At 47.7% G+C, this 24,127-nt stretch overlaps 1 protein-coding gene across 1 annotated transcript; it reads right to left on the bottom strand.

Annotated features, from left to right (window-relative positions):
- Window positions 1-475: 475 nt before the first annotated feature.
- On the bottom strand, window positions 476-20,983 carry IDS (iduronate 2-sulfatase). Its single transcript, XM_033108173.1, has 9 exons — window positions 20,710-20,983; window positions 20,053-20,189; window positions 19,192-19,369; window positions 16,586-16,674; window positions 13,770-13,970; window positions 12,016-12,186; window positions 10,651-10,777; window positions 8,325-8,498; window positions 476-5,721 (listed from the first exon to the last, which is right to left on the bottom strand). The coding sequence occupies exons 1-9, from the start codon at window positions 20,888-20,890 to the stop codon at window positions 5,249-5,251; spliced, it is 1,731 nt and encodes a 576-aa protein (XP_032964064.1). The 5' UTR covers window positions 20,891-20,983; the 3' UTR covers window positions 476-5,248.
- Between the last annotated feature and the right edge of the window lie 3,144 nt (window positions 20,984-24,127).

The raw sequence follows: 24,127 nt of genomic DNA, 5'->3' as shown, positions 1-24,127 counted from the left end.
AAAGAGAGAATGGGTGAAGGCCAAAGGGGGCAGCTGGATCCCAGGCCAGAATTCAAGAGACTCCTCAGAGGAGCTACACCTGCAGGTTGGACTTGAGCAAGGAGAAGGGGCCACGCTCCATTTCAGAATTTATACCCAAAGCCCTTCACATGGTGACGTAGACGGCTTGGGACCTGGCAGGCATCATTGAGTTTGGACCAAGAGGGGGAAGAGCCAGCCCCTTGCCATTGTGCAGACAAATCTTGCCCTCTGTAGCCAGAGGGACGCTCCTGCAGAGCCACCTTGCTCATCTCTCAGCACACACCCCAACATTTTTAAGTGACAAAACATGAACGTAGGCTGGGTATATGCCCCAAAGAATGAAAAGCAGAGAATCGGACAGATAGTTCTATAGCCATGATCATAATAGAGTCATCTGCAATACCCAAAAGGTAGAAACTACCTAAGTGTCCACCAAGGGATGAATGGAGGCGTTAGGGGCAGGGGAAGAATGGGGGGTGAGTGAGGAACAGAGGTTTGGTTTTGCAAGAGGGAAAGAGTTCTGTAGGTGGATGTCGGTGACAGCAGTGTAATAACAGTGTGAAGCTACTTAACGTCACTGAACTTCACACTTAATAATGTTTAAGGCGATGAATTTGATGTTACGTGTATTTTACCACAATTTAAACGAATGCATATGAAAGTTTAAAATGTCCATTATCTGGACGTATGTATGCGGGCAGGACAAAGAGTGGAAAGAAACATGCAAATGTCAATACTGGCTATATTCTGGAGGGTGGGCTTCTTTTCATCACTACCATTTACCACATTTTCCACAACGAGCACGTGTTACTTTGGTAATGGGAAAGAGACATAGCATAAATCAGTATAAAACCAAACAACAAAAAGCAAAGGAAAAGGAAAATTTATTCAAACTTCCGATTGGAAGGGGTCTCCATGTTTAACAGAACCAGACGGGAAAAATCACATAGGAAAAGAGCGATTTGTTTGATTACTTAAAAAGTGAAACCCAATACTAAAATTCAAAGGCAATTCACACACTGGAATGCCCAACAATCGTACTGACAGAACATGATCAAGGTCACCCATAAGCAAAGAATTAGAAGGTTAAACAGGATACCACTTTCACTTCTTATCGTTAGGGGTGCGGTGTTTTGTTTGGCTTGTTTTTTTGGTTTATGGTTTTTAATTTGTGTGCTTCTTTGCTTTAGTTTCAGTGTTATTACCCTAAGGCAGCAGCAGAGTGAGGAGAGGAGCAAAACAGAAGCTTTCGACCATTGAGCACTAAGAGACTAACCTAAGGGAGTATTTTGAAATACATAAAAACATTTTATTCACAAAGTTGTTCATCACAGCATTATTTACAATACTGAAAGTTTGGAAATCACGTAAATTCCCAATAATTGAAAGAAGGTTATGTAAATTACAATAAACACAACACAATAAAACATTGCTAGCAGTATAAAGTACCTTTGCAAAAATCTGCACGCAGCACATGTAATACTTAGTGAAAAAACAAGAATATAAAATTGCATGAGAAAGCATAAAGTATGATCACAACAGCATAAAAAACTCACACCCCCCACACTAGACATCAAGCAACTATCTTGGGGTAAAACACTGCTGCGTCTTCTTTAACAACATTTCTGTTTCCCAATTTTTCTACAGTGAACACCATTTTGTGACCAGAAAACCATGCCTTTTCTCAAGTAAGGGGACCAAGATTATTGAGCAATGTTCATTTCATCCCATGATGCCGTCTAGAGAGTCACAAACCCTCAGCCTCCTTGAGGTGGGACCATGGGAGCAGGCTATGAAGAATGGTCATGAAAGCATGGTGAAGGGAAGAGGGGATAACCTAGGGGTGGACGGGCAGGTCGGGATTGGCAAAGGAGAGTTTGGGACCAGTATGGAAACTGGTCAACCGAGGAAAGGGGCTTCGTGGAGTCAGGGAAGACGCTGATTTCTCAGTGAAGGTCTGTGTAGACCTAGTCATAGGCACTATTGGTGTTCTCAAGGGGTAGGACCAGAGAGGGATTTCAGGAAGACACATGGATTTTTGAGGGACCAGGGAGGAAAGAGGAAGGGTGGGTAAACTACTTGGAAAGGCTGGGGCCATGGCCATGGGAGTGGAGAGGAAGAGGCTGATTGCCAGAGTGAACTCCCTATGCTAGCCTTACACCAAACTCACCTCCAGGCAAACTCACCTTACACTTCACTCACCTCCAGACACGTCTCTGCAGGCAAACACAGGGTAGAGAATCAGCCCACAGGTGGAACTTGCCAACAGCCATGTGGATCCAGCTCAAATTCAGAGGGAACCTAGGGCAGCTCCATTCAACTTTCTGCCACGACAGAAAGCTTCTAGATCTGCACTGTCCGATATGGTAGCTAATAACCACATGTGGTTATTGAGCACTGAAATATGGCAAGTGCAACTGGGATTCTGCTTTTGAAATGTTGATTTCATCTCAACTAATGTAAAGTTAAATAGACACATGTACCTAGTGTCTACTGGACAGCACAAATGAAGGGAAAGTTGTTCTCAAAGTGGGGTCTTTAGAGCAGCAGCGTGATGTGGAAGAAATGCAAATTCTCAGGCCCCATCTCAGATGCACTGAATCAGATCCTCTGTTAGGCAGGACCCAGCACGCTGGAGTTGACAAGCCCTTCAGGTGGTTCTGACACACCCTCATGTTTGTGAGAACGGAATTAGGGCCATTCAAAATGTCTGGGGTCACACGTTTCAAATGAACTATACGAAAGAACTGCTGGAGTGAAATGGGATTTTCTACAAATCAAGAGACTGGAGAACCATTAATAATAGATGTCCAGCTCAATAGGAAAGGAGAAAGGTTATGAAAAGCAACACGTGTGGTTTTTCTTGGTCAAGTCAAGATAAGGAACACGAGCAGCTGTGATATCTGAAAACCACAAAGTGGCCGCTCATCCCAATGTGTATTGGAGACATGCAAAAGGCAACAAAAGTGGCTCTAAATTGGGTTCAGTGTCAAAAATGCAAAAAGCAACCGTAACTCATACGATGATTGCAAGAGCCCACTGCGGAACTTGAAATGCAGGCTTCTTCACTTCTAAAATGATAGATTTGTAAAGGGAAGCCAAGAAAAATTACAGCCATAGGAGAGCAGAAGCATTCTGAGGCTACGCCCTTGGGTAGAACAGATAAGCTAGATGCACTTCCAGTAGAGACAGATCCACATGCAAAAGCAACCCATGCAGAGGCAGAGCTGGATGCAGATTTGGTCATGCAGGCGAATTACTGCCAAAATGGCAGCTGCACATCCTACGTGCATGTTGCTTGACCGTCTCCCAGCAGAGTTCAGCTTACAACCTCAGCAAGACCAGAATTTGAAGATTTTTGATACTAAAACTGTGCTTCAAGAAATAAAGCGCAGAAAAATGATCACATGTACGTACTGTAGCCAACAGGAGCAATGAGTGAATGTGAAATAAAACCCTGTGTTAAAACTTACTGTAACTGTGGAGTAGGATATAAAGCTAAATATACTAAAAATATGTCAGGAGGAATTTATAGACAGGATTGTAAAAATCTCTGTGGAAGTGATAAGAGCCACAAAAGGATAAAGAAGGAGAAAGAAAAGGCTGAAGGGAACCATACATAAAGTTGAGGTTTCTACAAGAGACATAAGCTCCAGGATCCATGAGTAGGGCCTTCACACCACAAGTAGAAACTGTTGTTGCCAGAACATTCAGTCACTTCATCACTTAGAAGATACTTGTGTTACTATATATACCTCTATTGCAGGCTAATTAGTGAATACAGAAAACACTTTCTGAAATTTCACTGAATTGAAGTAATTTTTTTATACAATCAATATCTTGCCCTTTTTCGTTGCCATGGTATAAAATACCCTTTAGTAACTTATGCTACTATGCTGTATTTTGTTTCACAAATATTTCCCTTTAAACACTGAAGTACCTGTAAAGAGAGAATGACTGAAAAATACTCACTTTGATACACGACTATCTTAGATGTTTATTGAAAAAACGGTTGACTCTTCTGATAACTCCTGATGATTGATCAGCTTCAACATGTTCTAAATATGAGTTGTGCATATTCTATCCTTTTTAAGATGACATAGGCCAAGCTTGTCAGGACCACCTGCCTTTTTGGTTACTTTCATCTTTAGGGAACATAGAACTACATTCTGGGGGATTTGAAATGACCTAATATTATACTAATGAACAGTTTTCACAATCCTCAAAATACTTCAGAATTTAATAAAATTAATGTTGCCTTTACTCGGCAATTAAAAGTAGAATATTTCCTGCCTACTGCATAAATGGATGTCAGCAAGTAACCAGCCCTGAAGAAGAAAACTACTAAGGTTGTGAATGCCTCAATTCATGGATAGAGCTAGGTCTCTAAATGTTTTCCATTGCAAATAACATTGCCTTTTAATAGATGGACTTTGGGTTCAAAGGTCATATTGTTTACTAACAAATTACTATTTGGGCCAAGAAATCTCTAAAAATTTGAATTGAGTTTCCCATATATCTCATGCCTCTAGCTTACCGAGCATGATTTATGATTTGAAGTAGAAATTACACATTAATCTCTTCATGTACGTTTCATCTTTGAATTTTGAAATGTTTTGATCTTAGAAACAAAAACTGAAGACAAAATATTCAAGGCCTTGGCATCTAGCATTATTATTTAATTTTACATCTTCAAAGAGAAACCTGGATTACATGTTGACATAGTATTTTAATACACTGGGCTGAATAAGAAATATTATTACATTATAAATGGAAGAACCAGGAACTCAGTATCAAACCTAGTTGGGTATATGCTTACTCTATGAAGTGCACTAAATTCCACAAATAATTAAGGTATTACTTGAGAATAGTATTATGTTTGGTTATTATGGTCTTGATAACTAAAGGTTTCACCCTTCTGGTTTGTGCACTCTATACTTATTCATTCAATAATGAAGCTGTTCAAAAATACGACCATTCAAAGATAAAAAGGAAAGAAAAGGTTCAGCCCAGCCCCAGTTCAGTTACCGATTAGAAATTAATAAAGACCAAATCAAAGATTTGCCTGTTACACATTCTTAGGCCAAAGCGTCAATGTATGTTGTGTTGCGTGCCCCTCGGGCTGCTGCCAATATTATGGTTAATCAGAAAATGACTAGCTCTAACCCCTTCTCTCACCAGCTGGACGGCAGCACATTATATATGTGCCCTCAGTGGTTGGCACAACTCAAGGTGTCAATGAATGGGGAAGGTCTCCACCTTGGGTGTCATTATACACGTTGTGATCCTGCAAAGGGTCAGAATGTACAAAATAGAGTTCCCCTGCATGGACATCAGAAAAGTTAGCCAGAAATTCGTGGGGATTAAAGCCAACCCACACAGTATACCTATAGTCTATCGTGCGTATGGAATAGCCCATGACCTTGATGTCTTTTAAGCTCGGCTTGTCAGAATTCCACTGAGGAGCATCTGCAGGCCGGGGGTACTGACTATAGGCAATCGACTCACGGGGATTACCATGGAGAGCCAGGTCCTCCTCCGAGTCCTGGAATCGAAAATGCTTCAGAAGGCTCTGGCCTTCTCGGCACAGCTGCACGTGAAATGAGGGAATGGGACAGCGAGGTGGAACGTGCAGGCCCGCAAGTCCGGCGAGCGTGGGGAAGAGAGAGACAAGTTCCACGAGGTCCACAGCTTCCCGGCCTGAAGGAGGAAGAAACCCAGCAGAATGGGTTACATTACGAACCCTGCCCTAGCCAGGCAGAATGCGTGGAGGAGCTGGTCTGGGCTCCACAGGCTGTCTTTTTTGCTTTTATGTTTATTTTGAGCATAATATTCTGTGGCGTGTATCTACCACATTTTGTTTATCCCTTCGTCTATCACTGGACACATAGGTTGCTTCTGCATTTTTGGCTACTGTGAATAATGCTCTGTGTACACGTTTTTCTTTCAATACCTAGTTTCAATTCTATGGGTTATACACCTAGAAGTGGAACTGTTGAGTTCCATATACATGGGAATTCTACGCGTAAGTCTTTGAGAATCACCGAACCCTTTCTCACTTTGGCTGCACCATTTCACATTCCCACCAGCAGTGTCTGAGGGTTCAAATTTCTCCACATCCTCACGAGCATCGTTCTTTTCTGTGTAGTTTGATAACAGCCACCCTAATGGGTGTGAAATGATATCTCATTGTGCTTGATCCATCCTTAAAGTCTAAATCCTGTACTTGATATGGATTATGTTCAATGTATCTTGGCTTTGGACCAGCATTCTAGACATTCTGGATCTCTGAGAGTTTGCTCCATGCTTCCCAATTTCATCTCCTACACATTTGATTTGTAAGCCAAATAAAAATGAAAAAGTAAAGAAAGTTTTAAAAGGACACCTTTACAATGGCAAGACCTGGCTGACGTGACCTTAAGCGGGTGACCGAACGTGGCTTCATCGTAATGGCACAGGCCTCCAGAAAGGACACCAGATGTGATACAAGGGGAGCACACCACCTCATGTGTACTGCACTTGTCAAAAAATGTTTACCCTGAATCTAATCACAAGGAAGCAACCACAGAAATCCAGACTGTGGGCCGTTGTGCAAGACAGCTGGCTCAGACACTTTGGCTCAGAGTGAGACGCGAGAGCATGGGAGGCTCCACAGCACAGCTATGACACAACTTGACTTGGGCTTTCACAGGATCACATTAGCTACCGGCAGGAACAAAAACTCTAGGGGATCGAGGGCACAGCCAGGAAATGTTAGCAAGTTGTTGCAGAAATCCAGCAAGAATTGGTGGCTGGCCATTGGGTACACAGTGCTGGTGGGGAAGTGGTGAGAAATGATATGGACACATTCTGAATGGAGAGTGACAGGCTTGCTGACACACTGCATATCACATATAGAATATGAGAGAAAGACAGAGGTCGAGATGCCTCCATGATGTGTTGGTCTCAGACTCTTTTGCCATTTCCTGACAGGCGGAAGAGTGTCAAAGGAATGGCTTGTGGTAAAATTATGGTCAGAAGTTCAGCTTTGGGAGGTGCGACTGGCTAGGTGGGACAGGCGGTTGGAAAGCCAAGTCCAAAGTTCAGGGAAGAGATACAGGCTAGAGATTAAATCTGGAAATAAACTGGAGGCCAGTGCACTTATATGAATTTATAAGTTACCGAACACTTCCCAACAATTGCAAAAACAATTGTCAACCTGTCAGATTTCTCGAGTAAAAAAAGGGCTATAATCGTGCCTTGAAACTGTTTAACTTTTTTGTCAATGACATGAAAGAAGATAGGGAATGCAGCACACAAATGTCAAATAAACTTGGAAAGATCCAGAAAGGCCAGGACGATGGCCCAAAACCAGGAAAAATTTAAACCGCAATCAATAGAAAGTGCAGGGTGTACATGTTAAAGATGGATTCAATACAGATGTCCAGAAAGGGGACACCCTGCTTTAGCAGAGCCCATAGGAAAAACACTCCCAAAACAGCAAATGTCATCTGAAGTGCACACCTCTTCTCTCCACTGAGCTTCTCAAGGCTCGAGACAACTCACGGAAAACCCACCCAAGTCGCCCCCGAGGCAGGGAGGGTGGCTTGTCCAAGGGACATTTCTGGAAAAGTGCTTCTCAAACAGGAGCATTTTGGAAGACAGAGACCAGGACAACCAGAGGTCTACCACGATCTTGAGAGGAACAGCTGAAGGATTGAGGACTTTGGCCTAAAGAAGAGAAGGCTATGCTGTTTCCAAAGCGTGGAAGGACTGCCACCTACAAGGCCAGGTCAATGTGCCCTTCGCTGTCAGGGAAGGCAGAAGAAGAACCACCTGAGAACTGTATAGATCTCCTGGTTCACTAGACCAATGAGCTGCCCAAATGGCAACTGTCTCCCTCCCAAAGAGGCAAGTCCCTGCCTGAAGTGAGTAGGTAACAGAGTTCTGCTCATCGGGGGCAGGGGGAGAACTCCAGCCGAGTCCGCCACCCCCTTCCTCTGACCTCCCAAGTAGGCTGCTGTCATCTGTCACCTCTATGACAGACCTCTCCATCCTGGGGATGCCTCCTGCTCCTTTGTCCCCCCGACCCTGACCCAAACCCTGCCTCCTACAGCTCCTCGTGGACAGGGGCCACTCTTGTCTGCTCCGGCCCTGCCACTCCTGTGTGACCCAGAGCATGGGAAGTACTCAGGACACGTGTACAGCAATGCAAACACTGGGCAGGAAGGTGGACTGGATACGGGCCGTGATTCAGTAAGGTGCTCTCTATAAACTAAAGGCGCTATTACTGCCAAGCAATATCACTTCAGCATATTGTGTACCTGGCTCCATCAATGCTGAGACGGAATCAAAAGGGTTGATGTAAGGGAAAAGCTTGTCGCCTGCCTCTGGAAGCGGGGCCGTCCTTCCTGGAACGTAGAACATCAGGGGCACGCGAGTAGTGACGTCAAAATTGCTGTATTTAGCCCATTCTCCATGTTCGCCTAGAGCCCACCCTGGTTCAGAAAAAGCACCAAATGACAGAAAATAAATAACCACATCGCAGCTTGTTCATATTAGACACCATTTCATTTCCCATTGTAGAAACCAGAGGAAGCAAACACTCATCACCGACAAGAAAGAAATTCCTCTAGAATTACCACAAAAAGGGTGATTCCCCCTGAATATTGCTTTATTTGAAGTTAGACATTTACCAGTATCTTGAATGAGGAAAGCTTTAAAAGGAAAAATATGTTAAATTCCCAACGTAAAATATCTTCTTTCAACAAGCAACTGGCAATACATACCCATGTTCGGCACCAAGGGACCTCCCACCCCACGGACCCACCTCCCCCACCGAGGCAGGGACCCCGACAGCCCTAGTGTCATCACTGCCTCGTCCTGTGCCTACCTGTCTGGACTCAAGTCTCAAAGCTCAGGTTTTCACTTTTGGCTGTGTACCACCAAATAATGAGTTGTGCAACACTGGTACAATCACTTGCATTTAAAAAAGACAAGGAGAGCTTGTCCAATGTTTATCACATACCATAGACCAAAAAATTATAACTTCTAATTCCACATCCTTAACCTTGATGAAAAATAACCCTAAACCCTGATAGCAAGCATCCCTTGCAACAGATACCACAACTGCTCCAAATTGGAAATGTCCAATCTTTCTTAGTTTGAGCACTCATTTTGGTACAAAATATATAAAGGACACAGATAGTACACTGAGGTTTCTCCGTTACAAAATAACCCACGCCACGAAGAGCTGCCATGTATGGATCCGAGAAAGCTTTTGGAGTTCGGATACAGGAAGTCCTGGGAGGGCCCTTTCAGAAGGACCTTTTGCGTGCGGCTGCCACGGGGCAAAGAGAGCTTGCCAGCAGACCTTGCCTGCATGGGGTGCAGTGGGCTGTGTCAGCAGTGCAGGAGGACAGTGGGCACGGAAGTGGATGGCAGGTCATTATGGAAAGAGTGAAAAATTATGTCAGCTCCATAAACGGGTACCATGACTACGGGCCTTTATGAGGTATAAGCTAGGTCTGTGAGAAATGGCACGGAAAACTGTCTGTGACATGGTTAAGTCATAAAACACAAGCCAGGGAACAAAATTACACACATACATAGCACAATCAACCCTGCCTTGTTCCGTGACTACATGTTACATACGTGGACACATGTAACACATACCCACAGGCATATGAACAACCAAAGGCTGGCCGACAGCCCCCGATCTCTCAGCCCCACTTGACCCGAGCAGCTGAGATAAAAGTGCAGAACTCTCCGGCCCTTTATGATATGCTCCATATGCTTTTTTTTTCTTTTTACAACGAGCACATGGTGACCTAACAGTGTTGTGATTCGTATTTGATGATATTAAAGAATTGTTTCCCTATTTCTAAGTATGATAAAGGTAGTAGTGTTAGCCTTCAAAGGAAACACATTTTATGAGAGATACTACTGAGAAAATAAACCCTGAGGTGTGCTTCAAAACAATTCGGGGGGGGGGTGTAAGGTGGGGAGGACGAAATGAGCAAGATGGCCGTGAGACTACATCTGGGGAGCAGAAAGATCAGGACCACACTATTGTATAGCCTCTACTCTTGGCACAATTCAATTTTTTTCAATTTTTAAACAAGAGGTTTCCATTTTTGGAAAAAGCAGGAAACTACCTGAGAGGAGGTAAGCGTTGTGAACCCCAGGCGCAGGCTCCTGGCAGAGGACAGACAGCAGGGCTGGGGTGTAAGGGTGGAGGCAGGTCTGAGGGCCTTGTTGAGTTCTACCAGGATTGCTCTGGATCCTCCTAAGACCAATGAAACATCCTCCACCCCTCTAAGTTAGACAAGGGTGCCCAAGGGGCTTCCCACACAAATGGATGGTTCCTGCTGTGTTCACCAAGAAAAACAGGTGGCTACAATGTTCCCCCTACTCACCCACGCACCTTCACCAGCTTGGAGCAAGGAGCATCCAACTTGCTCCTTTGACCCACGGAGACAGATCCCAGGAATCACAAGGTGGTCATAAAAGCACCCCAAGATCCCAGATCAGGGCACCACTCATTCCCAAAAGAGAACACGCCTATGATGAAGGCAATCTAGAAAAGCACGTCTCACAGAAAAGTTCAAAGACTCTGAGTGACTCACTGGGGCATTTCCAAATGCTTACCATGATCTGAGGTAAATGCCACGATCGTGCTGTTTGCCAGCTGAAGAGTCTCCAGAGCACTCAGAAGTTGGCCAACCTGCGTATCCAGGTACGAAACAGAGGCAAAGTAGCTCTGGCGGATTTTCCGCTGCAAGTTTTAAAAAGTAATGAGAGTTGTGGTGATTGAAATTTCCATGGCATACAGACATGCAGTTCCCCTCAACTCCCCACACGAACGCCACCCCTCTGCTGATGCCATGACTTTCTCAGCTAAAACACGACATTTGTTTCCCTACTACCATCTGCATCCCCTTCCCCCTTGGTCACAATGAAATCTGCAGGTCAGAAGGAAGACTCTTTTCTTAAGGTGATAGGCTTTCTCACATAGGACTGAGATCATAGCAGGTGGATGAGCCACTTAACTGATTCTTTCTGTCTCCTTCACACACACCAACGGGTGCCAGGAGAAGACTGTGCACTCAGGAACTGATCCCTCAGTCCCTCCAAACTCTGCTGAGGGTCACACCAAAGATACCACACAGTTGTATCCATTCCCTATGGCTGCTGTAACAAAGGACGACAGACTGGGGGTCTTCAATGGACAGAAATGTATCATTGCCCACATATGGCCAGGACTCTGCGCTTTTAACAAGCCATCATGGCGATTCTGATGCAGGGGTCCAGGAAGCACACTTTGAAAACACGGGCCTCTTACTTCCACTGGACACTTCCTGTTGGAGTATTCATGTGGTCACAGAAAGGCAGGGCTGCATGTGGAATGTTCTGGAAAAGGCCTTTGTCAGCATGTCTACTGCACTCCAGGGAGCGGGTGATGGATGAGTCACTATGAGGATTCTAACTCCGTGGCAGCCCAGCCCACATCAAGGCAAATGGACACCAGACATTGCAGCTGGATGGCACGGCCCAGCAAATGCCCCAGCTCCCTCTGACCAACACCCTGCTCAGTTAGCCACCTCCTGAGAACAGTGGGTGCCCGTGCAGGCTTCCCTACAGAGGGGACCTGCAAGTACCAGCAACATCACCCTATAACTGATGAACGAACCGTCACCTAGATTAAACGCCTTCCCCGTGTGTTAGTGATGCTCATCCAGGCCTCCTCCCACATCCAGCGAGTCACCAAACCTACACATGGCCCTTCTCTAGTAAACTGGAGACACTGACTTGGAGACTCTGCCTCCACCCAGCACTTCCCATGTCCTAAATACCACCGGACCACCCCCAGCCCCAGCGCTCTGCAGTATGCTCTGCACAAGAAGGTTCTAAGTAACACATGATGGACGGAGCAGTGTGTCCTGAGGAAGGTGGTGTCACCAATGACACTATGCCAGTAGTGTCCCACCCCTCCCCCCAAACAAGTCTTGGTACCTGAAAGTCCACAGGAATTGGGCCATAGGGCACACTGAGATTTAAAGCTTGGACATCCTCCCGCTGCCTGATGTCCATCCAGGGGTTGTAGGCCACAGGAGGGAGGCCAGCAGGGACCTGGGGATCGGGAGCCAGGGTGATGTTCTCCAAGGGGTACAACTTCTGAAACTCCTAGAGGGAAAATCACACAAAGCCACACGGTTGTCACTCTTTGGGCAAAGGCACAAGACTGGGACTGTCTCGGTTTTTACATCGCCTTTTCTCTAAGGCTGCAATGTTGACTTACACGAGTGGCTCACTAACAAGCCCCAGGTCTTTCCCCCCACTGGCAAGTCGGGCCTGAGGTCTCTCACAACATGCCAGTGGTAACGGAACCATGAGACTTGTTTTCTATGAACCGAGCAGCGATAGCTCTCTGCCCTCATATAAACTGATGCTCTCCAATCCCTATCCCCGCCTACCCTCCAACTAGAAAACATGTGGGGACATGTAGAAGTTCCCCAAACCACCCTCAGGTTCGGCACTTCCCTTGAAGAGCTCACAGGATGCAGTGCACGGTCATGCTCGTGACCGAGATTGATTAAGGAGAAAGGAGACCAAACACATTCAGCAAAGGGAGACACCCCACACCTGAGGTCTGGGGGAAACCAGGCACCAGCTTCGAGAGTCCTATCCCAGCAAAGTCACACTGGATGTGCTTAATGCCCCCAGTAACGAGCTGCGGGACACCATGGGTGAAATGCTACCACCAGGGAAGCTCATTAAAGCCTCAGCATCCAGGGTTTGACTGGGCCTGGTCACCCAGGCACCCACCACCTGCACATACCCAAATGCCAGACTCCAAGCAAGAAGGCAGGGGTTTGCTTAACTAGTTTAGGCACAGCGAGCCACTCGTCAGTTCTGGGAATGGTGGGAACACTCCGGAGATCCAGGTTCCCAGACAAGGGCCAAGCTCGTAGGCGGGACTTTCAAAGGATGACAGTCAGGCCTGCCAGGTTAACTCTCTTCTGCACAATAGGCAGGAGAACTGAGCCTCACTCCATCAAGGGGGCTGACTGCTGCTGCTAGGATGGAGAGATCCCTTGGGCCAATCAAAGCAAGCTACCGGCAGCATCAAAGAGCAGGTCTCCTGCTCTCGACTCTCAGCACAAGTGATGGGCTTTCTAGGCCATGTCAAAAGAATGGGCTGCTCAAGCCTGGAGAAATCATAATGGGGAAAAACTGAAAAAAGATTTTTACAGAAGAAGAGAGTCCTTGCTCTACGCGATATACACACAAGTACAGGATTTGAGGTTCCAACAAGCAATACAGTGCCCTGTGTGTCAGAATCTGACCTGACAGGCGCTGGGGAAAAGCGATTACAGAACGATTACTGAAAACGGTCCCTGGAATTGTGTCACAAGGACCATCCCTTGTTGCAGGCTTTGGCAGCTAGCTCTGACTCACTTCTCCATCATAATCTCACCAACCAACCCAACATTTGCTCACTGAGTTCAAGAAAAGGAAATAAAACCCTCCAGTGCAGGGAAGTAGAAAGACAAGGTTTCCAACAAGATTCTTCTGGGTCCCAAGTCTACTTCTTAGCCTTGACTCTGAATCCCATCTTCATACCAGTGAGTACGCCAGAGCCATCAGGCATCCCTGCTGACCCGGGGTGGCAGGATGTGGCCACCTTCACTATTCAAATCCCTCCTTCAACAAACCCGACGCAGCTGTCACAGCTGCGTTGGATCAGACCTCAGCCAGCTCTTCACCTTGGGGTATCTGAAGGGGATGTGAGGCTTGTGATACCCAACAGCCAAGAAGAAAGGACTGGCAGATGATTTCATCTTTTCCAACAATCGTATGGCTTCCTCAGTGCTCTGTTTGTCAGGCAAAGTACCCTCGGGTACTTCTGCCACATCCACAGGGCAAAGCAGGTTGGCATGGAGTTCTCCGTCTGGCCCCTTACATGTCTTTCAAAACAAAAGCAAACAGAAAGTCAGCTTTTTAAATGCAAGAAACAGAAGTCAGGAAGGCGACATGCACAATGGATTTCACATTCATATCAGCAGCCCATTAAGTATCAATCACTGGGGAGAGGCACACAGGAAGTAGAACTAAAACATAGAAGTGTTTCTTCCTTGTCCAGGCAGGGAGCAGGAATCCACCAGTACTTAGCTCCCTGCTCTTATTCCTCTGTCTCTAGGTCACAATGAAAGGAATCTCAAGTAAAAGAAGGATCAAAAATAAAAATTTGCGTCCCACTCAACAATAAAAAAAAAAGAACCAATTAAAAAATGGACAAAGAACTGAAATAGATATTTCTCCGAAGACAATATACAAACAGCCAATAAGCACACATAAAGATGATTAACACCTTTAGTCATCGTGGAAATGCAGATCAAAACCACAATGAGATACCCACTCGTACACCGTAGGATGGCTATAATTTTTAAAGATGGTAAGTAAGTGTTGCAGAGGATGTGGAGAAACTGGAATCCTCATACGTTGCTGATGGGAATGTAAAATGGTGTGGCTGCTTTGAAAAACACTCTGGCAGGTCCTCAGGCAGTTAAACATAGAGTTATTATATGACCCAGCAGTTCCCCTCTGCCTGGGCATATACCAAAAATACATAAAAACTTAAGTCCCCACAAACACCTGACCGAGCAATGCTACCCAAGAGAACTGACAACTCAAGTCCATACAAAAACCTGTGTATGAATGTTTATAGTGGTTCCATTCATATGGTCAAAAACGGGAAATGAGACAGAGGTCCATCACCCGGTGAATGGGTAAATATGTGTTCAACCGTACAACGCAATACCATTTGGCTATGGAAAGTAAGGAACTTCTGACACACGCTACAACATAGAAGAGCCTCAAAAACATGCTAATCAAAACATCCAGACACAAAAGGCCATATCCTGTATGACTCCATTTATATGAAATGTCCGGAATACACAAATCCAAAGAGACAGAAAGTAAGCCGTTGTTGCCACAAGCAAGATGCTGACAGGAAACGGGGAGTCAACGATGACGGGTACAAGGCTATAATGTGGGATAAGGATGGTCTTACACTGGTTTGGGGGGTGGTTGCACAAGTCTGAATATTTTGAAAAATCACTGAATTGTAAGGGGGATGGGGGTTGGGAGATGAGGGTAAGGGGGATCAAATATATGGTGATGGAAGGAGAACTGACTCTGGGTGGTGAACACACAATGGGATTTATAGATGATGTAATACAGAATTGTACACCTGAAATCTATGTAATTTTACTAACAATTGTCACCCCAATAAATTTTTTAAAAGGGTGATTTTTATGTGTATGAATTATATCTCAAAATTTTTTAACAAAAGAAAAATATTTGGTCTTCAATTTCAAAGACAGACTATGGCTTGTAAGTGACAAGATCTCCAGTCAACTGGATAAGGTGACTTTCCATGGACAGTCCACATCGTCGACCACACCATGCACAGAATGCAGCCTACTACTTCATTTCCCAAAGTGGCCATGCTGGCCACAAGGCCAAAGTCAACATGACCACGAATTCTACCTCACAAAGACCCAGGGGCAGTGGCAGCTGCTACTCCATCTCAAAGAAGGGCGTCTTTCCACAGCCTGCCTTGTCCACCCCACCCCAGGGCAGAAGAGCCCAGCACCTGCTCCCTCTGTGCTCACACCATCTGCAGCACTCACGGGGGATTTGGTACAGTCAGACCTACCGCTGTGAGAACACTTGTGGGGAGGGCGGGACAGGGACCAGGCATTTCTACGTGAGGTCACCAAAAAGGAACAAGATGGCTTCTGGGAATGGAAGGATTGAGATGGGGTCTTCCAGTCTCACGCTGTTAATACTCGATACATAAATGAAAGGACAGAGCTCTTAGCTTTCTCTGTATTCTGAAATGCAACACTGTCAAGAATTTCGAATATTCCTCTGCATCCCACCAATCTCCGCCAAACACACACCATTCTCCAGAGGACGGTGCTACAATCCTGCAGCTGCTTTTCTGAATTTCTTAAATGTGGGTTTTAGTTTCATCTATACATTGGAGAGTCCGTTGAACCACCATTAAGTGTCTTTGTACGTTTCTTTTTTGCCATAATGCTCTAAAACTTTAAAACCCTTATCAAAGGTCTCGGCACCTGAACCTATGCATTTCAGCACAAGACAGACGGATGGACGGTATGCCTTTCTCCCAATCTGGGTCGCGGCTCCTGGAGCACAGATCTCTCTTCTCCCTTCCATGTCTCGGCATCTCCTACAAACCTCAACACAGAGCCTTATCCAGAATGAGCACCAAAGAGGCATTCAATGAGTCTTACACACTAGAGCATAAAGTTCTAGAACAAGGCATACCCCACCGGCTTCTAAAACAAACCCACCACTCTCATTGCACCTAATGCTAAAGACCCTAACACATGTCTCTGTCAAGTCGGGATGACACACCAAACCCACAAACCTCACTGGATACCGGCTTGAAGGAACTACAATATTACACTACACACAATATTTAACTTTAAATTGCTAGACAGGGAAAAGGTGTTTCTTTTTGGGAACAGAACCCCTTTCACACCCTTACCTTGGTATTTTCATACTGTTCAGAGGATGGATGATAAGGTGGAACAGACCAGCTATATGGAGAATCATCACTGTGATTAGAAGATATTCCTTGAGGGGAGGAAAGAAAGTGTTTAAGGAAAACGTGAAGCGCCCTTCATTGCCCTCCCCACCCAAAGTTAAAACTTTGTAAACAATTGGGGAAGTAATATCTTCCCTCTTTGGACCTCAGTTTCTTTTTCTATAAAATTAGAGGCTTAGGTCAGATGACGAGTCCTCATGGAAGCCTACTCTCTAGCTTCCTATTTGAGTGCTAAGCATCTGACCTCCCAGTTCCTAAAGCCCTGTTGATTCGTGCTGGGCTCTGAGGAAGGAACGCAAAAGGGTGAGATCTGCCAGCCTGTTACAGCAACACAGCCATGTAGAGCCCTCGCTGGAGCCTCTCACCCACCCCCTGAAGGAGGCAGCTGAACCATCGGCACCACCAAGAGGCTCAGAGCAGGTCAGTGCCTTGCCCGATGCCAAGCAGATATTAGATGAATGAGCCAGGGTTCCAACGCATGCCTTAGAACTCTAGGTTCAGTGCTCATTCATGGAGCAGAAATCCACCCCTAAGCTGAGCACTGAACAGCTTATTCGGGAGGACAAAATAAGAACGCGTGAAACCAAGGAGGGAGGGACTGTCAGCCCTCTAGGGAGTAGAAGTGCTGTGATAAGTGGGAGGTGGCCCCAGGCACAGAGGCGATGTGGGTCTGCTGCGGGTGGGCAGCAGGCCTGCGAGGGGTCTGAGGGGAAGTGCTACCTATGAGGATAAGCCTGGAGGAACAGAGAGGGTAGCAGAGGCAGAGCCACAGGACCAAAAGCATCACCAGCACAATGACACATCCAGGAGCACTGGGTGCAGGGCTCTTCAGCACAGTAAGTGCAATTGAGAGAGCACGGGAGACTGACACACCTGGGTTCAAATCCCGACGCTGCCCCTTAGGACCCGTGCAACCTTTGGCAAGCTACTTGACTTCCGTGAGCCTCAATTAACTCCTCAGGAAATGATGCCGATGATACAAACCCACCTTGCTTGCTGTTGAGGGGAGGATCAAAGGGGCGACCAGACAGTAACCGGCACGTACCTAGCTCTCACTCAGTCATGGCCGCTGTCACCCTTCACAGGTCCTGCCCTGACAGAACAAGGTCTTGAGAACAAAGACCCAGTTGAAAATGTGTTTCCACAACGACTGCAGGCAAAGCTTCTGCCCTCTGGCCAACACACAGTGCTTACAGCCTGACCGCAACTTCTCACCATCAGGAGGAAGGAGGCCAAGTCACTCTGTCAGGCCTTGTTTGGCCTCCTTTCCTGAAGCACGATTCCCCTCTGCTGTACTTCCTCCTCTCCCGCAGTTCGTCTCTTCCCTCCAGCTGGACTCAGACAAGGGGTGTCCTGATAGGAGTTCTGACTGCAGAAAGTTCCCCTGATGGCGGGTTTTTGGCTGCACAACCCGATTCCTGCACAACAGATTCAACTTCAAAACTGGACCTGACTTAGCCCAACCTTAGGTTACCCTCAACCTGGACAGGCCAGCTGGGTTGCAGAAGAAGGCTACTGAACCTGCCGATGGAAGCAGTGAGCAAAGGGAAAGCTACTGAAAACCTAATGATAAGCACTGCAGTCCATAGGGAGCCTGGGATTTCAACACACTTTCACACTCCTGAATGTCCTGCACTGGGACGCTCCCCCAGGAGGGAATCAAGGCAGCTATGACTCCAGCTTCCCACAGAAGGAATCTGAGGCTCAAGGAGGGTGAATGATTTGCCCAAGGCCAACTGCACAGTTAAGAAGTGGCAGAGCTGGGACTGGAACCCAGGGGCCCAGATTCCTAGGGCCACTGCCCATCAGCAGGTCACTCTGCCTCCAGGGACGTTCATTCCAGAGGTGTGTGACAGAGCAGACCTGAAAACAATGAGGACTAAAGTCCACAGTACCTCTGAATGTTAGACTACTGTGCTGTCACTAAATTGACTGCACGAATTGCAACTCTGTGGAAAACGCTGTGTTTAAAAGAAAATCACGACTTAAAATTATATGCACAGATCTGCAATCAGGAAAATGATGAGCTCTGAACAAGGCGCACATCAAAATACGGCTCTCCTAAGGCTGGTGTGATTGTAAGTGATTTCCATTCAGTTTATACTTTCCTTTTCTGCCAACGTTTTGTCACAGTCGCGCACGCAATTCTTCCATAAGTTGAAAGAAGAGTCTTAACGTTTCTCTGGGCTTCAGCATTCTCATTTTGGCATTCAGGAGAGCCAGTTCATCGGGCAGCCAAACTTTGCTGACAAAGACCCTGGGGTACACCTCCCCATCCAGGGCACTTTGTCCCACCCCAGGAGCCGAAGGAACCGAAACGAACCATGAGGCGTATGTGAAAGGAAGAAAAACTTCTACCCTTTTTCACTGTGGGTGAGGACATGAAGCCAGGTTGAGAAGCAATGTTTTGTAAAAGGCAGCAGTGAATCACGAGGTGTCCACTCAGCCCCAAGACACCTCTGCGGAGACAGCCCCAACCCCAGGAGGAGATCCCCGGACTCGGGCAAGAAACAAAAAGGAACCCAGACTTGTACAGCAAGCAGTACCAGGGTGAAAGACTTTTCCAACCGACATGGTCACGTAGCCATTCTCCTTGAAGTACTGGGGGATGGTGGAGAAGTTTCCAGCGTGTACCCTCCAGTAGGAGTTGAAGTCATACAGGCGTGTGGTGTCGGGTCTCCTCCCGGTGAGGAAGGACACGCGGCTCGGGGCGCACACTGCTTGCTGTTAGGGAGCAGAAGCAGAGGGAATTGCCCTCAGAGGAAAACAAGCTGGGAGCTGAATGTAACCAGGCAACCTCCGGAGTCCTCAGCAAACAGCTGGACAGCTGAGTCATGTGGATCTCAAAGCCAGTCAGTGGGATGTGGGCCTCTCCTACTCAGAGAAGTAAATCTCCCGGGAGAGAGGGAGGGAAGGACTCAGCCCCTCAAACCTGGAGAAGACTGTGTCCTCCTCCTACAGGACACTGTTGCACGGAGCACATAGCAGGCAAGGGACCCAGGACTGGCCCTGTGAGGGGTTCAGGAAGTTGTGCCACCATGGCAAGCTGCCTGGCACTTGCCCAAGGTCAGTCTGCGGACGTGAGGGTGGCACTGTGCGGCACCCCTTCCTTGTCAGCACCAGACAACCCTTTCCCTAGGGAACAAAGCTGCTCAGGACCATCCTGAGCACTTGAGGGCTGGGGCACGCCCTGCACCCGAGGAGGAAGGGCACCCTTGAAAGTACAAACTTCCTTGTCAGTGGATGAACCGCGGTATCGCAAACACCATTCTCCACATGATTCTTCCCTCTGACAGAGAGACGCCTGGCACAAGCAGTGCCATCAAACAACAGCTGAGGGGACCCCACCCCCACCCCACCCTCAGCGCACAAGGCACACATCCACACCTCAAGGGCCCCAGACATACCTGGGCAAAGGCATTCTGGAAGAGGAGACTGCGGGATGCCAGTTGGTCGATGTTTGGGGACCTTATGAGCTTGTCCCCATAACAGCCCAGGGAGGGGCGCAGGTCGTCCACGATGATTAGAAGGACATTCAGAGCATCTGCACTGGAGGGTGGGGCTTCGGTGAGGTCAACTGCACTAACACTGAACCCCCAGCCATGGTAGGTGCTAGGGTACTGGCAGGCCCAAGGAAGTCCCCTGCACCTTGACAGCCCAGCTAGCCAGGCTAGAGAGGGTGGGAGAGGGTGATCAGAGGAAGGCCCAGTCCTGGGTGGCAGGGTTAGGCTTTGACCATGCAGGCCTCAAGCCAGCATGAGGGAGGGACAGAGGGAGGGACAGAGGAAGAGACCAAGGGAGAGACCAAGGGAGAGGGAGGGAGAGAGGGGGAGGGAAGGACAGAGGAAAGGAAAGAAGAATTTAAGGGGAGAAGTATGGCTAGAGGGGGAGAAAGCACTGTGGGTGGGAGGGAGGGAAGGAAGGAAGGAGCAAGAGGATCAGAGAGGGAGCAAGAGAGAAAAGGATGGATATGTACAGGAAAGAATGCAGGGGACCTGAGAGGGAGGAAGCCCTCCTCCCTCTTCCCCCCCACCCTGCAATCTGGGACAGGGCGCAGGCTTCACCTTGGGCGTTGGATGGCACGGCAGACCCTAGCGAGGCGCAGACAGAGCCCAGGACCAGGCCTAGCCAGAGCTGACTCCGACCCGGCGGCGGCATTTTTGCCTCCGTGCGGCAGCTAAGGGTGCGATGGTGACCGGCGACGAAGCCAGCGTCCAGCCGCAGCCGCCACCGCCTCCGCAGCATCGGGCTGCGTGACAGGGAGGCTGGGAGGCCAGGACGCCGCTGGAGCACGATTGCGCCTGCGTGTCTTGGCCCCCACTTTCTGCCCCGCCCCGCACTGCACCTCGGGGGCGGAGCCTGGTGGCCAGCGAGGCCCGTGCACCTGATCCTCCTTAAAGAGCAACTGCGCGGCGTCTTTCCAGGTGTCTCCAAAGATCTGAGATACAACCACTGTCTTTAGCCAACAGTTTCCTGCCTCTTGGGCCTTGGTCGTGCTTTGCTTTTCACCTGGATGCCCTTCTCTTTCCTCATTTCTCTCTCAAACTCACTTTTCCTTGCACACAAGCCCAAATGCCATTTTCCTTCAATCAAGCCCTTTCAGAACCCTCCTGGGTCCATCTCAAAGAACCCCCTTTCCTATGCATTTTTTTCAACAAATACTCTAAGTACTGCAGATGTGCTTACCAAGCACTGCTGGCGGCATGGGGAGTTTTAAGTCCTGCCCTCCGGTAGCTTGCAGACAATAGGTAACCAAATAAACAGAGTGGCAGTGGGCATGCAAGATCTGCATGGGAGGAGTTGTTACTTCCTATGAGGGTGGCTAGTAAAGTGACATGCAAACAGAAACCTGAAGGACGTGCAGGAGCAAACCAAGAGGATGTCTGCACGAAGGGGGCTCCAGGCAGAGGGAACAGCCATTGGGTGGCGCATGCTTGAGAGTGTTAGAGGACCACAGAGGCCAGGTGTGGCTGGCAGGTAATGGAATGGGAGCAATGAAGGTCATGACTTCCAGGCAAGGATCATTCACTGTCTGTGGGGGCCTGAAGGTTGGGAAGGACATCACAGTCCGTGTTTCCCCTCTGACCCACCCACACCCCCAGTAACATAACCTAACACACGCGAGGCAGACTGGAGATCTTCTCCGCATGAGTATTAGTATGGTTATTGGGACTTCCTATGCCCCGGGCAGCATGGTAATTTTCTCCTCACAGCAACACTGCAAGCTACATGCCATCATTCCCATTTCACAAATCCAGAAATTACAACTCAGAGAGGCTGACTCACTTGACCAAGGACACACAGCCAGCAAGTCGAGGAGCAAGGTGTGTCTCCAGGAGAGCCGTGCCTCCTCAAGAGGGAGCCAGAGCATGGTCATCGCCTGCTGCCACTGCTGCTGAGCCTGCTTTGCTGTTTCTTGGGGCTGTGGCAGGGCACCTGCTCACTCTGGAGCCTGGCTTGCTTCCCCCCCCCCGGGAAGGGCCTGCCCCTGCCTGCTTTCCCCAGGCCAGAGCACACTCAACCCCTCCGGGGTTGGGGGAGGCCAGCCCCAGCCAAGGCCCAAAGCTCCCATGCTTCAGCTGGCCCCTCACTGTCCCTCTCTCATCCTCACACTTCCCTGGTTATTGGTGGCTGCTCAGGGTCTTGCCCTTTCCCTCCCAAAATCATGGCCTTAACATTCCAGAAACGTGAGCCCAAAGCCAACAAGGACTCCAGTGGATGTTTAGAAAAGCGTCCTTCCTCTATTTCCTCTTTCCTTGGCATCTATACTACTTGCTCATAGCAATAGGTGCCACCTATGTCTTGTGAACTAATTTTATACTTGTCCCTATCAAAAAACCATTAAGGAAAAATAATTCAGTATACCCCATGGTTGACCAAAGAAGAGAATGAAGCCAAAGTCAAACACACTTCCTGCCTCTGAAAATGTCCATGGTTCTTTGGTGCATGAACTACCTTCCTATCCAGGCCCAGGGGCAGGGTCGGGGGAATGAATACACGAGGAAGGAGGAGGCAGACTGGTCCTCACCTGCCCTCCTCCCCACAGATTGTGCACTTCCGGGGAGGAGGGGCAGCAGCACTACCTGATCGCAGTCACACAGGTGGACTTTTGATTTATCAAAAAGAAGGGTTTCCCCAGAAGAAGCAATGGATGTGAAGACCAGTTCTCCCAGCCCAACACTGATTCAAGCACCTCTGACATGGGGCTGATGTGTTGGAGTCCACCAAGAGGGGGCAGGTGGAGACCCAGTTCTGAACAGCAGCCGGGACTCTGATGACAGATATGAGAGAGCAGACATGCAGTCTCATCTGTATCTTTCTGGGAGAGTTTAGATTTGAATCAAGGTGAACAGCTGATGTTCACTGACAGCTGTGGCAGACACACCCTAAGGTGACCCCAAATGAGTCACGCCCTTGCATGATCCCCTCCCTTTGGGTGTGGGTGGAAGCTGTGCTTCTAACCAATAGAATATGGTGAAGGTGGGATAGGCTATCCACACCTGTGACTAAATCATGATGGACATATGATTCCATCTTGCTAGCAAACACTAGAGAGATTCTCCTGCTGGTCTTTGAAAAGCCATATTGTAAGTGTCCATAGAGAGAGCCACATGGCATGGGACAGCGGGTGGCCTTTAGGACCTGAGGGCAGCCTCTAGCCAACAGCCACTAAGGAGTCCAGAATTCGGCCCAAGAACCACAAGGAAATGGATTCAGCCAACAACCAGGTGAGCTTGACAGAGGAATCTGAAAGCCAGAAGGGACTGCAGCCCGACCAACACTTCAACTGCAGCCTTGGGAGACCCTGAGGGGAGGATGCGGCTGAGCTGTGCCTGTCCTTCTCACCCACAAAACTGTGAACTAATAAGTGTGTATTGTTTTAAGATGCTGAATTTGTGGTCACTTGTAGCGCAGCTATTGAAAATTAACACAACAACATTATTCATTCGTAACATGAATAGACTTTGACCCCAAGGTCACATTTCTTCCAAGGGTGACCCTAACAACACTTAAGTAGATGTAGAATTGGCTTCCTATGCCTATGAAAGCATGGACGCCAAAAAAGAGTCCATGAGAGCAGGTTTGAACAGTTCCACAGAAACTACACCCATTAAGACCAAGCCACGAGCTTCACTGGGGTACGTGTTGCCTACACAATCGTGCAGAGAAAAAAACAGCCTTTCTGTCCTCAATCTACCTATGGCCATAATCAAAGAAAAGATGGAGGGAGAGGGGGATGTCTTCAGGTTTCTGACAAAGCCCAACAAGCCACAGACACAGCTGAACTTGAAGTTGCAGAGCAACAGATTGGCTTGAATGGTCAAATGCAGAAGTCGAAGCAGATGATGATGCAGGAGAAGTGAAAGTGAAAGCTAAAGACTGATTTTTTTGGATACATAACCCTTTGGAACACAAAGCAGCTCCGACTGCTAGAGACATTCTAGACTTCAATGATCCCCACTATTGAAATGTCAAAGATGA

The sequence above is a fragment of the Rhinolophus ferrumequinum genome, chromosome X, assembly GCF_004115265.2.
Source record: "Rhinolophus ferrumequinum isolate MPI-CBG mRhiFer1 chromosome X, mRhiFer1_v1.p, whole genome shotgun sequence".
Taxonomy (NCBI): Eukaryota; Metazoa; Chordata; class Mammalia; order Chiroptera; family Rhinolophidae; genus Rhinolophus; species Rhinolophus ferrumequinum.
The sequence above is the reverse complement of the archived record's forward strand: the minus strand, read 5'-3'. Positions and strand labels throughout refer to the sequence as shown.